Below are 14,289 nucleotides of genomic sequence, written 5' to 3'. Positions count from 1 at the left end.
TTTGTTATATACCAAAATCATTGCAATTTAGTGTACAATACAAAGAAAAAAAATAACTCGTTAGCTTTAACCGTTTTGCTCACAGCGCGATTTGTATACAATTATATATGAAAAATTTTTTTCGCTCATATATTTCAATATTTATATATGATAATGATATTTTTTTTTTCATTTCTGATGGTTGCATACTAAACTTCAGGCAATGAAAAAAAAAAATGGAGCCAAAAATGAACTCTTAATGTTAAAAACTAAGCGTGCTGTGAGTTTTTGAAAAAAACTTTTTTTCCGCTTCGGCGCTAACTCTCAAACGCCGCCAGCATACGGGAGACACTTTTGTAAATAGAGGCTCGGCGTTAGAGGTTTAAGCACTAACCTTTAAGGAAAATTAATACAACTCAACATTCTCCTTTAGTAGGGTGATAGGGCCTGTAGTTCTTTCAGGTTGCCTTCAGTACTGTCCTTATGTAAGATGATTGGTTTTCTCTGTGTAGTGGGCTGCATGTGTCTTGTGCTGCACTAGACATGTGCTTGATGGTTGGTACTTCAAGCATCTTCCTCCTTGATAGTGTGGTGGCCCCTTTTGTGTCTCTCAGATCTTGTCCAGGGAGGCCTCCATACCCTGATGCTGCCTTCCTCTCTAAAAGTAGGTTATGTATGGGGTGCCTTCCTTCTTTAGTCTCATTCCCTTGCTCAGATGCCAGCCTTTCTTTTCAGTCTTCCTATTGCTATTGGAAGTGGGATTCTGCCATGTCTCTGATTGCTTTCATGTTCTCTACTTTGGATTCTTGACAACTCAGGGGAGCCACCTTCAAATTATGTGGTCAGATGTCACAGTATTTTCGTTGTGTGCTGTGTTTTTTGTCTTTTTTTGTGTGTGTTTCATGTAGCTTTCACATACTATGGTACCATCGGTTGTCAGTGTCCTTGTGTTTCTACTGCACTGTCATAGTTCCCAGTTCCTTGTTTGCTTGCAGTGCTACTGCTCAGAGTTTCTTTCCATTTTCTGTGGTTCCCTCTTTTGCCCAAGAGTTTTGGGAGCCATGTCTCATGTCCCCTCTAAGGGGAGTGTCTTGTGTCCATTACACGATCTAGCCCAACTTCAAGTCCTTTGCTCCAGCTCTCTCCTGTCTACTTGTGTTTAGGAGTTTTGCTGGCAGCCGGTTAACAAAAATTGTGTCATGTTAGGTGATCCCTTTCCCATTCATACATTTTATATGATGTGCATTGGTCAGTGCCATGTGGTGACATTGGTCTTTTCTTGTATTTTGAAGACTGCAGCTTTAGTAGTATGTTTGTCAACATTTTGGGTGCTTGGTACCAGCTACCTCTTCCCTCACATAATTTCAAGGGGATTAATACATATGGAACAATTTTATAGGCTCTCTCTCATATACAAAGGCCTGTTTTATTATAGGCTAATGTGAGGTTGGTTATACCTTTCTTTCTGGAGTGAGAATTTTGCCCTGTTTAAAGTTATTGGGTAGAGAGGTCAAGGGATGTCAATTTGTTTCTCACTGGTGGTTCTTTTTCAGAATATTTCTGGGTACTTTATGGTCTTTTCTTGTTAGATAGCCTCTACTAGGTCCTGAACGGCATGTTCCCTTCCGTGGAGCTCCACTCCTTGAAGTTTGAGAAGTCTACAGTGGATATATGCTGCAATTCTTTATCCCCTGCTTTTTTATTTCGTGTCCTTCCCTTAAGTAACTCACTTTCATCATCCTTGTCTCTTCCCTCTATTTGTCTTCCATTTATGTTGGCAACTTCGACCTTTTCCATCAACTGGAGGTAAAAGCTTCCAGAGAAGGTAACAACCTACTTTCTGAGCACCTTTCAAGATGGTGACTTTATGTATTTGAGTTTCTTCACAACAGTTGTGTCCTCCTGTTCCCTTACATGGGTTCCTGTCGACTATCATGGATGACAATTCTGGATTCCTTGAGGAATGTCCTCAGCTTTTGCATCATCCAGGGTTAGGTGAGAATGGCATTACAAGTCAAGGGGTTCTGATCATTCATCTTCCTCCTCTTCATGACCATCCCTTTAGCACACATGGACTTTTTTTTTCTTATATCCCTCTGGGTGTTTGGCATATTTACTCTCCAAGGTTATGTGTTCTCTTCCATCCATTACTTGCAGACGCTATAGAGACCTCTAAGGTCGTTATCAGCTTTGCTTTCATTGTTGATGGCAATTGGGCTTTTTGCTTGTAAGTCTTCAGTTCTGCTGAAGAGGCTCTGCTGCTTTGTTCTTGTTGAGTTGGGATTCAGATTAATGATGACTAATGAGAGTCTTGTTACAGGCTCATTAATCGTAATCTTTCTTAATGAGTTTCTTATTACAGGCTCATTAATCATAATCTTTCTTTTTACAGGCCCATTAATCACTATCTTCGATGCTTTCCTCCCTTCCCTTCATTCTTCTCTTCGTGTAAAAACGTACTTTTTAATTCTTTTAACATTTTAGCAATTTGTATTTGTTGTTTTACAATACTGCAATGTACTTGTTACTCTAAAAAAAATTATATTTGTATGGTCAGTATAGTGATATACAGGATGAATGAAATCAGCGAACAAATTGAATGAATTTGTAGTTTTACAACAGTACTCTGCTCTACTCTACTCTACTCTGCTCTACTCTACTCTACTCTACTCTACTCTCTACTCCCTAAAAAGTATAATAGTATTTAAGGGCAGTACTGTAACTTATAAAGTATGAATGACACTGCTATAGAAAAACCAGGATTGGTTTATATCATTATACGGTGTACTTTACTCTGAAGTATACAGCTGTCCTGCACATGTACATGTGGATACTGAGCATATAATTTCGTTTTGTTGTTGTAGTACTCTATGTACTTTGTCTTGTCATTTTGCTTGTTTATTCATGAGTACTTGTGTGTGTACCCTCTAAGTTACACATATAACTCCCTAGTTTTACACCTGTCTCAAAAGCATGGTGAACTGCTAGAAATGTAATTTGGGGAAATAGATGTAAATGCATTGTGAAGCAAAATTCATACATACAAATCAAGAAAATTTACTGCATTCAGTGTAGTTAAAACAGCTGTCTAGTGAAATGATATGGTAGTCATTGTAACTTAATTGCTCTCCCATAATTTCTCTCAGAAGTGCTGGATCAGCCATTACCAGAAATCTGTGGAAAACCTGTATGTACAGTGTGGAAATTGATTTGTGCCTTTGTATGTCTTTTTTTAGTTGAGAAGCAGAAAGTGAGATAAAAGTTACTTCTAAGGTTTGAAGGTATGAATAAATTATCACCATTATACTTTTCAGATCCTACTGGCACTGGCATTCTCTTTTTCCACTACTTCAGAGTACTAAAGACTATTCTTCTTCATAATAAGGGTACACACTTGTTCTGGTTATTTGAGAATGTAACTCACATGCCAAGAGAATTTAAAATTCATATCAGTACGTAAGTAATGCAAAATTTAAGTTGAGTTGGAGCTTTGTATGGATTGCTGTGCACATTGATTATTACTTTTGATGATTTTTTTTTTCAAATGGATTCTTGTAGATAAGCAGAAGGTTTCATAGCAAGTAATTATATGCATAAGTATTCTTCTATCACCGTGCTTGCAATATACAGTTTGCTGGTAGAGTAGGAATGCAGAATCTCTCTCTCTCTCTCTCTCTCTCTCTCTCTCTCTCTCTCTCTCTCTCTCCTCTCATTGTAACAGGTAAAATTTGTTACAGGAAAGCAGACTACAAAACATTTTAGCAAAGTCAAGGACTTCTTTTTGGTTGAAAGAATCAACACGACTTTTAGTTATGACTTTTGCTGAGAACAAGGTGCATACTTTCTGTAGAATGAATTGGACTCATTTCTTGCATCAGAATGCTAGAAAGACACTTTTGTTCTAACAACACCAATGATTCCCTCTTTATGCTATTAGGACAGTATTTGGTAATGCATTTACAATTTTCTTGTTGAGAATCATTGGGAATTGTATGACTGAGCTGCAGAAGCAATTAGCTGTAATGAATTTCATTTGAGTTTCTTGCTTTAGTAAATTATGAGTTGGTAGATGAAATAATGAAGACCTTTTATTAGTTTTCCATTTTCCTGATATTTCAGGCAACCTAACCTTCTTGTTTATTTTCTGTATTGACCAGTGCATATTGTAGATTTACATTTTGTAAACAAATTTCTAGAAAGAAGATAACTGTCTTTAACAAAAAAGCCTCACCTAAGACAATACAAAGGAATCAATCGATATTTTGATTCCTTTTTGTGATATTTTCTGTGTAAGAAAGTGAACTAGTAAATCTGAATATCATGGAAGGTAGGAATTGAGCACTTTACTTTAAAAAAGGTCATGGTCATGTAATTTTTGTTATGGTATTTGTTGTTTTTGTTATATGTAAGGGCCATACCTTACTGTAAAACAATCCAAAGGGTCATGTACTTACATCAAAAACTTTCTACATAATATTGTCCAAATGTGAAAAGAAGAAGAAAGTAACAAATTTTAATATGTATATATATTTTGTACATTAGATAACTGTAAATAGGTTTCAGTCTTGGTCTATATAGTACCTAACATGTTGAGAAAGGTGAAGAGGGCATCAACTCACAACATGGACTTAAGTCCTTATCTGGGTGTGTTCGTGACCAATTTGACAGCTACACCCCCATGCTTTTTTTCTGTTTTTATTAGCAATTGATTTGACCTTTTTTCTCTTTAACTAGCATCTTTTATTGCTTAAAATTTTTGATGAGTTGTTATTTTTGCCCTTTTTCTTATGTTCTTGAATTTTTCAACTAAATTATATTTTTATCTTGCTTTACAATTTGAAAGTACTAGTGTAATCTTATTTTTACAGGTTTTTAGAACGAGAACCCGCCATAATTGATGCCAAGTATTTTTCCCCGCAGAGTCGGCCACGATGCTTTTGGGGAAATATACCAGGTATGTTGAAATACAGTAATTTGTTTTTCTTTGTGCTAGAAAAAATACATTAAAAAATATCATAAAATGTAAAGGTTCACTCTTTTTATCATATATTGATAAAAATTATTAATATGATGCCACCACAGACATGTGGTGACATAGAAGCCAATCAGAATCATTGCTGCCGAAATTCTCAGTGTGCGACAAATTGAGTTATCATTCTACAAATTATACACAGTAGTGCAAATGTAGAGAAGTATGTTTGGTCCCGCATGGTCATGAGGTGAAATGAAGATGCAGATAAAGCTAAAAGTTACCAAATTGATAGTAACTACAGGCAGTCCCCAGTTAATGGCAGGGGTTCCGTTCCCTGCTGAGCGCCGATAATCGAAAATCGCAGATAATTACTATGGTTATAAATGGTGTTTACAACGTCGTAAGCACCAATAAACCACTTATCAAAATGATAACCCGCTTGCCGATGCTGATGAACGACTTACCAATGCTGAAAATTGCTTACCTTTCCTGAAAATTTGGTTAACGATGTTGTTAGCCAAGCACTGTAAAACTGAAACACCGTTGACCAACACTGCCGATAAGCGAGGACTGCTTGTATTTGGCACATCCAATAAATGGAATAGTGGATCTGTTTATGGGAAATTTAAATATAAAACCCAAATAAATAAAAGAATTAAAACAGATCAGATTCATAGTTGGGCTTTGGTATTCTTTATACCAAAAAGAATGCCACCTGGAGATGATTCATCTCATCTTCTAATTGATCATAATCATTCAACTCTTGAATATTTGATGAATGGCCCACATAACTCAAACCCTGTATGCTGAGAATGCAAGTGAATAATAATATTTAAACTTGTTTTATGCTAGTGTCTAAACTTCATCAAACAGCAAGTATCAAGTACTGGAAGAAAACAAATTAAGCAAGTTTTGTTGAAGTCTTCACAACTTTTAGTTTACTCAGTAATTAAGCATCTACAGAACTGCAGTTCTTATGTACTGCAAGTTGAACAAACAGAGTTTTGCTAGCAGAGTGGTGAGGCAGCTGGCTTGGAAATTTTTACCCAGATGTGGCCTCTTCGTTGAGGCTCTAACAGAAATAACATTTTTGAAAAGATTTACTTCTAAGAAGTCTGCTTTGTCCCTAATCATAATGTGCACTTATATCACTTTCAGCTTTATTACACTCTTGCTGATACTTTTATCATCAACATCACAATTGCAATTACAAATAAATGACAGGTGTGCAGATAAAAATACTGATATTACAGTGTAATCCTTCCTCACACGGATATAGTTGAGCCAGCGTCATAAGGTTGACTGTAGTTTTCATACTGGTGGTTATAGTTCCGTTCACCACATCGTGAAGCATAATCATAATTTATTAAATTGGTATGTAGTCAGCAAGGCTGTCCAAGGCAAATTTTTATTGAAAACATTAAACACAACAAAGAATTATTTATCAAAATACACTCTGATACGTACAGTAAAATATCAAAAAGAAATCACAGATACCAGTGAAATCTGAAATTAGTTATTTGCCGCAGTCTGTTAATGTTATGGTTTAGGAGGGGTTAGCCTGTTTTCCTCCAGGGAAGCGAAGTAAGTATTTCAGTATTATATGTGAATTTTTATGATTTTTTTTTTCTTTTCAGATATGTATAAGCCACTCCCACCAGAAATATTGAATAAGGCTCACCCTTTGGGGAAATATGTTACTAAGGTATCTTGTTTAATTTACTTGTTTGTGTGTGCTCACATTTTTGAGAGGGAAGGATGAAAGGAGTATTTGAGCATTATGCAAAATTCAAGAAAGTTTGCAAATACAGTATATAAGAGTTGAAAGAGGAAATAAAAGAAGTAACTTTTTGGGATGCTGATTTTGGAAGGTTATTGAGGAAGAAAGATTTTTCAAGTCGTTGCAGCAGGACAAACATTACTTCAGGAAGATATCAAAGTTGTTTTTTCACTCTGTGTGGAGAAAAGGTGTAATGAGCATGTGGATCTGAGAATGAATGATTCTGTGCACAGAAGTCGTGTGAAGAGAATTTAGTCTAGTGGCAGTAGAGTAAGTGTTGTATAGAGCTGTTGAATATGGAGGGTTACAAGAAAGCAAAGCTGAATTCTGAAAGTGTTAGACTGTTCAGCACACAAGAGATCAGTCATGTGAAAAGTAAGAGAAAATACAGGTGTACTGTTGTTGCAAAGTTTTAGGATATGAAGAGTGATCATGAATGGCTTTTGATATATTAAGCCGATTGTTTGGTTAAACTAATTTATAGTAGCAAATGCAGAAGATACAGAGTGGATTGGGGTTAGTCAAAAGAAACTGCAGAGAATATTAAAAAAAAGTTTAAGAGTGTTTGAAAGAGGAGAAATTTTTGGAGACCAAAGTTGGAATGTAAGAGTTAATATTGAGACAGCTGTTATGTATAGAGGCATATTGTGGATATTGAATGTAAATGAAAGGAAGTGGGTTGAATTTCTTCAAGTGAATTGTTTGCTTAGCATATGTGGAATAAGAAGAATTGAAAAGATGAGAAATGAGATACAAGGAAGTACAGTATCCTAAAAGGTTAGCATAAGTGAAAAGATAAATCAGTGTTTTGATATTGTTTGGTTGTGGAGAAAGAGAGAGAGGGTAGAATGATAGGTTGGAGAAAAATTTGTATTATTTGGAATGAGAGGAAGTGCTCGATAGAAAGAGTAAAATTGGAATTAGTAGAACGGATTAATATTCAAGAAGTGATTATATGCAAGTAAAATTGGAAGTAGTAGAATGGATTAATATTTTATATAAACAACGTACCAAGTAATTGCATAGTTATAAGTTTCAACTCATTGGCAGCTAGAATTTTCAAATTCGCAGTAGCACTACTTTTTTGTTTTGGCTAGGCGACTAACAACTGCCCACTTTTGGGGTAAGAGAGGAACCAGCTCAGCATAGAGCTTCAATTTGTTTCTGCCGGCTGATGGCTGTACAGCAGTGATTAGCAGCAGCGAATTTTGGAATTCTTTTGGTTTTCAGTTGGTCGTACATTGCAACAATTGGTGAAGTATTCTCATTTCTGGTAGCCTTTTCGGCACAATTAGACAGTGTCAGGTTCTTTACAGAATAAACTTACCGATTTTTGACTGATTATTACTTGATATTAGGTAATTTAGGCTTTGTTGACACTTGACTTGTCGGCGATGTCTGATTTTAGTTCTCAGAGTACAGTCGACCCTCGTTAAGACGGACTAATACGGGGGCCAGGTGTCCATCTTAGCCGACAGTCCGGTTAACCGGCGATATCTATACATATACCTATAAATATACTGTATTTCATTAATTTTATAAAGAGTATGGTTAATAAACCAATGTAGAAACATTTGAATTAAAGCTCATGGTAAAAGTTGAAAAATGAAGAATAAAACATGATAAAAATGACAGAATTCAGCCGTATATGTAGATGCCTAGGCCGAGACATAAACGCATAATTGTTAAGTAAAATGAAGTGGAGTCTCCAAAATGAAGTTTTTTATTTTAGTTATTTTTTCATTATAGTTTATTATTATCTATATTAATATGCTGTTATATAAATGTGAGATGATTAAGATTATCAGTAATAAAATAGTGGACAATTAACCTTTAAACGCCTACTGGACGTATCATACGTCGACTAAAATTGTCTGTTGGTGCCAAGTGGACGCACGCACGCCGACTACAAAAATTTCAACCTTCGGTCAACTTTGACTCGACCGAAATGGTCAAAAACGCAATTGTAAGCTAAAACTCTTACATTCTAGTAATATTCAATCATTTACCTTCATTTTGCAACAAATTGGAAGTCTCTAGCACAATATTTCGATTTATGGTGAATTTAAGAAAAACTTTTTCCTTACGTTTGTGCGGTAACCTCGCCGAAAAATTTCAGAAATTCTTTCGTCATTTGTCGTAATTTTTGCACTGTTTTATATTAACGTTACGTAAAGTTTTATATATGAAAATGTGCGCAATTTCATGTAAGATACAACAAAATACAACCCATGGTTGTAGCTTTTATCAGTTTGGAAATATTTTCATATAAATCTCGATAACTGCCAAAATTTTAACCTTTGGTCAACTTTGACTCGACCGAAATGGTCAATCATTTACCTTCATTTTGTAACAAATTGGAAGTGTCTAGCACAATATTTTGATTTATGATGAATTTTTGAAAAAAAATTTTTCCTTACGTCTGCGCCAGAAATTCTTTTGTCACGTTGTCGTAATGTTTGCACCGTTTTATATTAGTCGTTACATAAAGTTTTATATATGGAAATGTGCGCAATTTCATGTAGAATACAACAGAAAATAACTCATGGTTGTAGCTTTTATCAGTTTTGAAATATTTTCATATAAATCACGATAACTGCCAAAATTTCAAACTTCGGTTAACTTTACCTCAACCAAAATGGTAAAAAAATGCAATTTTAAGCTAAAACTCTTACATTCTAGTAATATTCAATCATGTACCTTCATTTTGCAACAAACTGGAAGTCTCTAGCACAATATTTCGATTTATGGTGAATTTCTGAAAAAAACTTTTCCTTACGTCTGATGCGTAACTCGGGCCGAACATCTCAGAAATTCTTTTGTCACATTGTCGTAATGTTTGCATCGTTTTACATTAGTCGTTACATAAACTTTTATATATGAAAATGTGCGCAATTTCATGTAGAATACAACAGAAAATAATTCATGTATCACTTTTGAAATATTTTCACATAAATCACGATAACTGCCAAAATTTCAACCTTCGGTCAACTTTAACTCGACTGAAATGGTCGAAAAACGCAATTGTAAGCTAAAACTCTTACATTCTAGTAATATTCAATCATTTACCTTTATTTTGCAATAAATTGGAAGTCTCTAGCACAATATTTTGATTTATGGTGAGTTTTTTAAAAAAACATTTTCCCTACGTCCGCGCGGTAACTCGGCCGAACATCTCAGAAATTCTTTCGTCACGTTGTTGTAATGTTTGCACCGTTTTATATTAGTCGTTACATAAACTTTTATATATGAAAATGTGCACAATTTCATGTAGAATACAACAGAAAATAACTCATGGTTGTAGCTTTCATCAGTTTTGAAATATTTTCATATAGATTACGATAAATAGAAAAAATGACCTTCGGTCAACTTTAACTTCGACCGAAATAGTCGAAAACTGCAATTGTAAGCTAAAACACTTACAGTCTAGTAATATTCAATCAATTAGCTTCATTTTTCAACAAACGGGAAGTCTCTAGCACAATATTTCGATTTATGGTGAATTTTGAAAAAACATTTTTTTACGCCCCGCATTACAGATTCATGCATCATATTGTGATAATATTTTCTCTGTGTTGCTTTGATCGTTTTACAATTTGTTATATACCCAAATCATCGCAATTTAGTGTACAATACAAAGAAAAAAAATAATCCGTTAGCTTTAACTGTTTTGCTCACAGCGATTTGTATAAATTATATATGAAAATGTTTTTGCTCTGTCATATATTTCAATATTTATATATGATAATGATATTTTTTTCATTTCTGATGGTTGCATACTAAACTTCAGGCAATGTCAAAAAAGGAGCCAAAATGAACTCTTAATCTTAAAAACTAAGCATGCTGTGATTTTTTGAAAAAAACTTTTTTTCCGCTTCGGCGCTAACTCTCGAACACCGCCGGCATACGGGAGACGTTTTTGTAAATAGAGGCTCGACGTTTAAGGGTCAAGACCGTTAGTTCAGTAACACGTTTTGTTTTCAACAAAAACAGTCTGTAAAACGCAAAAATATACACGATCAAAATTATTGCAATTCAACTTGTGAATTTTAACGATAGTTGTTTTTGATTGTTATTAATGTCGTCATCAGTTTGCAGTCGTCAATCTGAGGACAGTCTGAGAATAGGATTCTGAAGTGAAGACACATCACCACAACAGACTGTTGTGGGATTTTTCATACCACTATATTAAAGTTAAAATTATTGGTGAATTCATGTTTTCATGAAGAAATAATTATATAAAGCAAATTATTGAGTAATTTTTGCCGTCAGCAGTCAAATAATCATGATCATGGCAACGTTCCAACTTATTGCCATCAAGACATCTGTCTGAGAAAGAACTTTTCCTCAGAGACGCTTACGATGACATAAGTGCGTGTGGTTATAACCCTCTAACGCCGAGCCTCTATTTACAAAAAGTCTCCCGTATGCCGGCGGCGTTCGGGAGTTAGCGCGGAAGCGGAAAAAAGTTTTTTTTAAAAAAATCACTTGCACGCTTAGTTTTTAAGATTAAGAGTTCATTTTTGGCTCCTTTTTTTGTCATTGCCTGAAGTTTAGTATGCAACCATCAAAAATGAAAAAAATATCATTATCATATATAAATATTGAAATATATGACAGCGCAAAAAAAGTTCATATATAATTGTATACAAATCGTGCTGTGAGCAAAACGGTTAAAGCTAACAAGTTATTTTTTTCTTTGTATTGTACACTAAATTGCAATGATTTTTGGTATATAAACAAATTGTAAAACGATCAAAGCAAACACAGAGAAAACATTATCACAAAATGATGCATGAATTAAGAACGCACGACGTAAAAAAAAGTTTTTTCAAAATTCACCATAAATCGAAATATTGTGTTAGAGACTTCCCTTTTGTTGAAAAATGAAGCTAATTGATTGAATATTACTAGACTGTAAGTGTTTTAGCTTACAATTGCAGTTTAAACCATTTCGGTCGAGTTAAAGCGACTGAAGAATTCTAATTTTTCTATTTATCGTAATTTATATTAAAATATTTCAAAACGATAAAAGCTACAACCATGAGTTTTTTTTCTGTTGTATTCTACTTGAAATTGCACACATTTCATATAGCTTTATGTAACGACTAAATAAAATGTGCAAACATTATGACAAAGTGACCTAAAGAATTTCTGAGATGTTCGGCTGAGTTAGTCACAGCGGACGCAGCGAAAAAGTTATTTTCAAAATTACCATGTATCGAAATATTGTGCTAGAGACTTCAGTTTGTTGCAAAATGAAGGTACATGATTGAATATTACTAGAATGTAAGAGTTTTAGCTTACAAGTGGCGTTTTTCGATCAGCTCGGTCGAGTTAAAGTTGACGAAGGTTGAAATTTTGGCACATAATGATTTATATGAAAATATTTCAAAACTGGTAAAAGATACAACCATGAGTTATTTTCTGTTGTATTCTACATGAAATTGCGCATTTTCATATAAAAACTTTATGTAACGATTTTAATATAAACAGTGCAAACATTTGACAAAGTGACGAAAGAATTTCGAGATGTTCGCCAAGTAACCGGACGTAAAGGAAAAAGTTTTTTTTTTTTTCAAAAATTCACCATAAATCGAAATATTGTGCTAGACTTCCAGTTTGTTGCAAAATGAAGGTACATGATTTTATACGTAAATATGCGCAATTTCATGTAGAATACAACAGAAAATAACTCATGGTTGTAGCTTCTATCAGTTTTGAAATATTTCCATATAAATCACGATAAGTGCAAAATTTCAACCTTGGTCAACTTTAACTGACCAAATGGTTGAAAACACAATTATAAGCTAAAACTCTTACATTCTAGTAATATTCAGTCATGTACACTTCATTTTGCAACAAATTGGAAGTCTCTAGCACAATATTTCGATTTATGGTGAATTTTTGAAAAATTTTTTCCTTGCGTCCATACATAACTCTGCCGAACATCTCAGAAATTCTTTCTGGTCACTTTGTCGTAATGTTTGCACCGTTTATATTAGTCGTTACATAAAGTTTTATATATGGAAATGTGTGCAGTTTCATGTAGAATACAACAGAAAATAACTCATGGTTGTAGCTTATATCAGTTTTGAAATATTTCCATATAAATCACGATAAGTGCCAAAATTTCAACCTTCAGTCAACTTTAACTCTATCGAAATGGTCGAAAAACGTAATTGTAAGCTAAAACTGTTACATTCTAGTAATATTCAATCATGTACCTTCATTTTGCAACAAACTGGAAGTCTAGCACAATATTTCGATTTATGGTGAAGTTTGGAAAAAAAAAACTTTTTCCTTTCGTCCGCGAGCTGTAACTCGGCCGAACATCTCTGAAATTCTTTCGTCACTTTGTCGTAATGTTTGCACCGTTTTATATTAGTCGTTACATAAAGTTTTATATATGGAAATGTGCGCAGTTTCATGTAGAATACAACAGAAAATAACTCGTGGTTGTATCTTTTATCAGTTTTGAAATATTTTCATATAAATCATGATAACTGCCAAAATTTCAACCATCGGTCAACTTTAACTTGACTGAAATGGTCGAAAAATGCAATTGTAAGCTAAAACTCTTACATTCTAGTAATATTCAGTCATGTACCTTCATTTTGCAACAATTTGGAAGTCTCTAGCACAATATTTCGATTTATGGTGAATTTTTTTAAAAACTTTTCCCTTTCGTCCGCGCGTGGTAACTCTGCCGAACATCTCAGAAATTCTTTCGTCACTTTGTCGTAATGTTTGCACCGTTTTATATTAGTCGTTACATAAAGTTTTATATATGGAAATGTGCAAAATTTCATGTAGAATACAACAGAAAATAACTCATGGTTGTAGCTTTTATCAGTTTTGAAATATTTCCATATAAATCACGATAACTGCCAAATTTTCAACCTTAAGGTCAACGTTAACTCGACCAAAAATGGTAAAAACGCAATTATAAGCTAAAACTCTTACATTCTAGTAATATTCAATCATGTACCTTCATTTTGCAACAAACTGGAAGTCTCTGGCACAATATTTCGATTTATGGTGAATTTCTGAAAAAAAACTTTTTCCTTACGCTCATGCCGCAGTAACTCGGCCGAACATCTCAGAAATTCTTTAGGTCACGTTGTCGTAATGTTTGCATTGTTTTACATTAGTCGTTACATAAACTTTTATATATGGAAATGTGCGCAATTTCATGTAGAATACAACAGAAAATAACTCATGGTTGTAGCTTTTATCAGTTTTGAAATATTTTTACATAAATCAAGATAACTGCAAAATTTCAACCTTCGGTCAACTTTAACTCGACCGAATGATCGAAAAACGCAATTGTAAGCTAAAACTCTTACATTCCAGTAATAATCAATCATTTACCTTCATTTTGCAATAAATTGAAGTCTCTAGCACAATATTTCGATTTATGATGAATTTTTAAAAAACTTTTCCTTACGTCCGCGTTCGGTAACTCGGCCAACATCTCAGAAATTCTTTAGATCACGCGTTGTCGTAATGTTTGCACCGTTTATATTAGTCGTTACATAAACTTTTATATGTGAAA

At 34.1% G+C, this 14,289-nt stretch overlaps 1 protein-coding gene across 7 annotated transcripts in view; it reads left to right on the top strand.

The window, feature by feature from the left end:
* The window catches only part of LOC136833386 (DNA (cytosine-5)-methyltransferase 3A-like), a 332,296-nt gene that overhangs the window by 253,543 nt on the left and 64,464 nt on the right, over positions 1-14,289 (top strand). For 6 of the 7 annotated variants that reach the window (XM_067095457.1, XM_067095458.1, XM_067095454.1 and 3 more), the window contains 3 exons: positions 3,294-3,435; positions 4,848-4,933; positions 6,589-6,656. In XM_067095457.1, the coding sequence (XP_066951558.1) occupies positions 3,294-3,435; positions 4,848-4,933; positions 6,589-6,656 (296 nt within the window). The remainder of the gene's footprint in view (positions 1-3,293; positions 3,436-4,847; positions 4,934-6,588; positions 6,657-14,289) is intronic. The other variant, XR_010851452.1, reaches the window with a different exon arrangement.

The sequence above is a fragment of the Macrobrachium rosenbergii genome, chromosome 51, assembly GCF_040412425.1.
Source record: "Macrobrachium rosenbergii isolate ZJJX-2024 chromosome 51, ASM4041242v1, whole genome shotgun sequence".
Classification (NCBI taxonomy): Eukaryota; Metazoa; Arthropoda; class Malacostraca; order Decapoda; family Palaemonidae; genus Macrobrachium; species Macrobrachium rosenbergii.
This window is presented reverse-complemented; position numbering and strand designations above follow the sequence as displayed.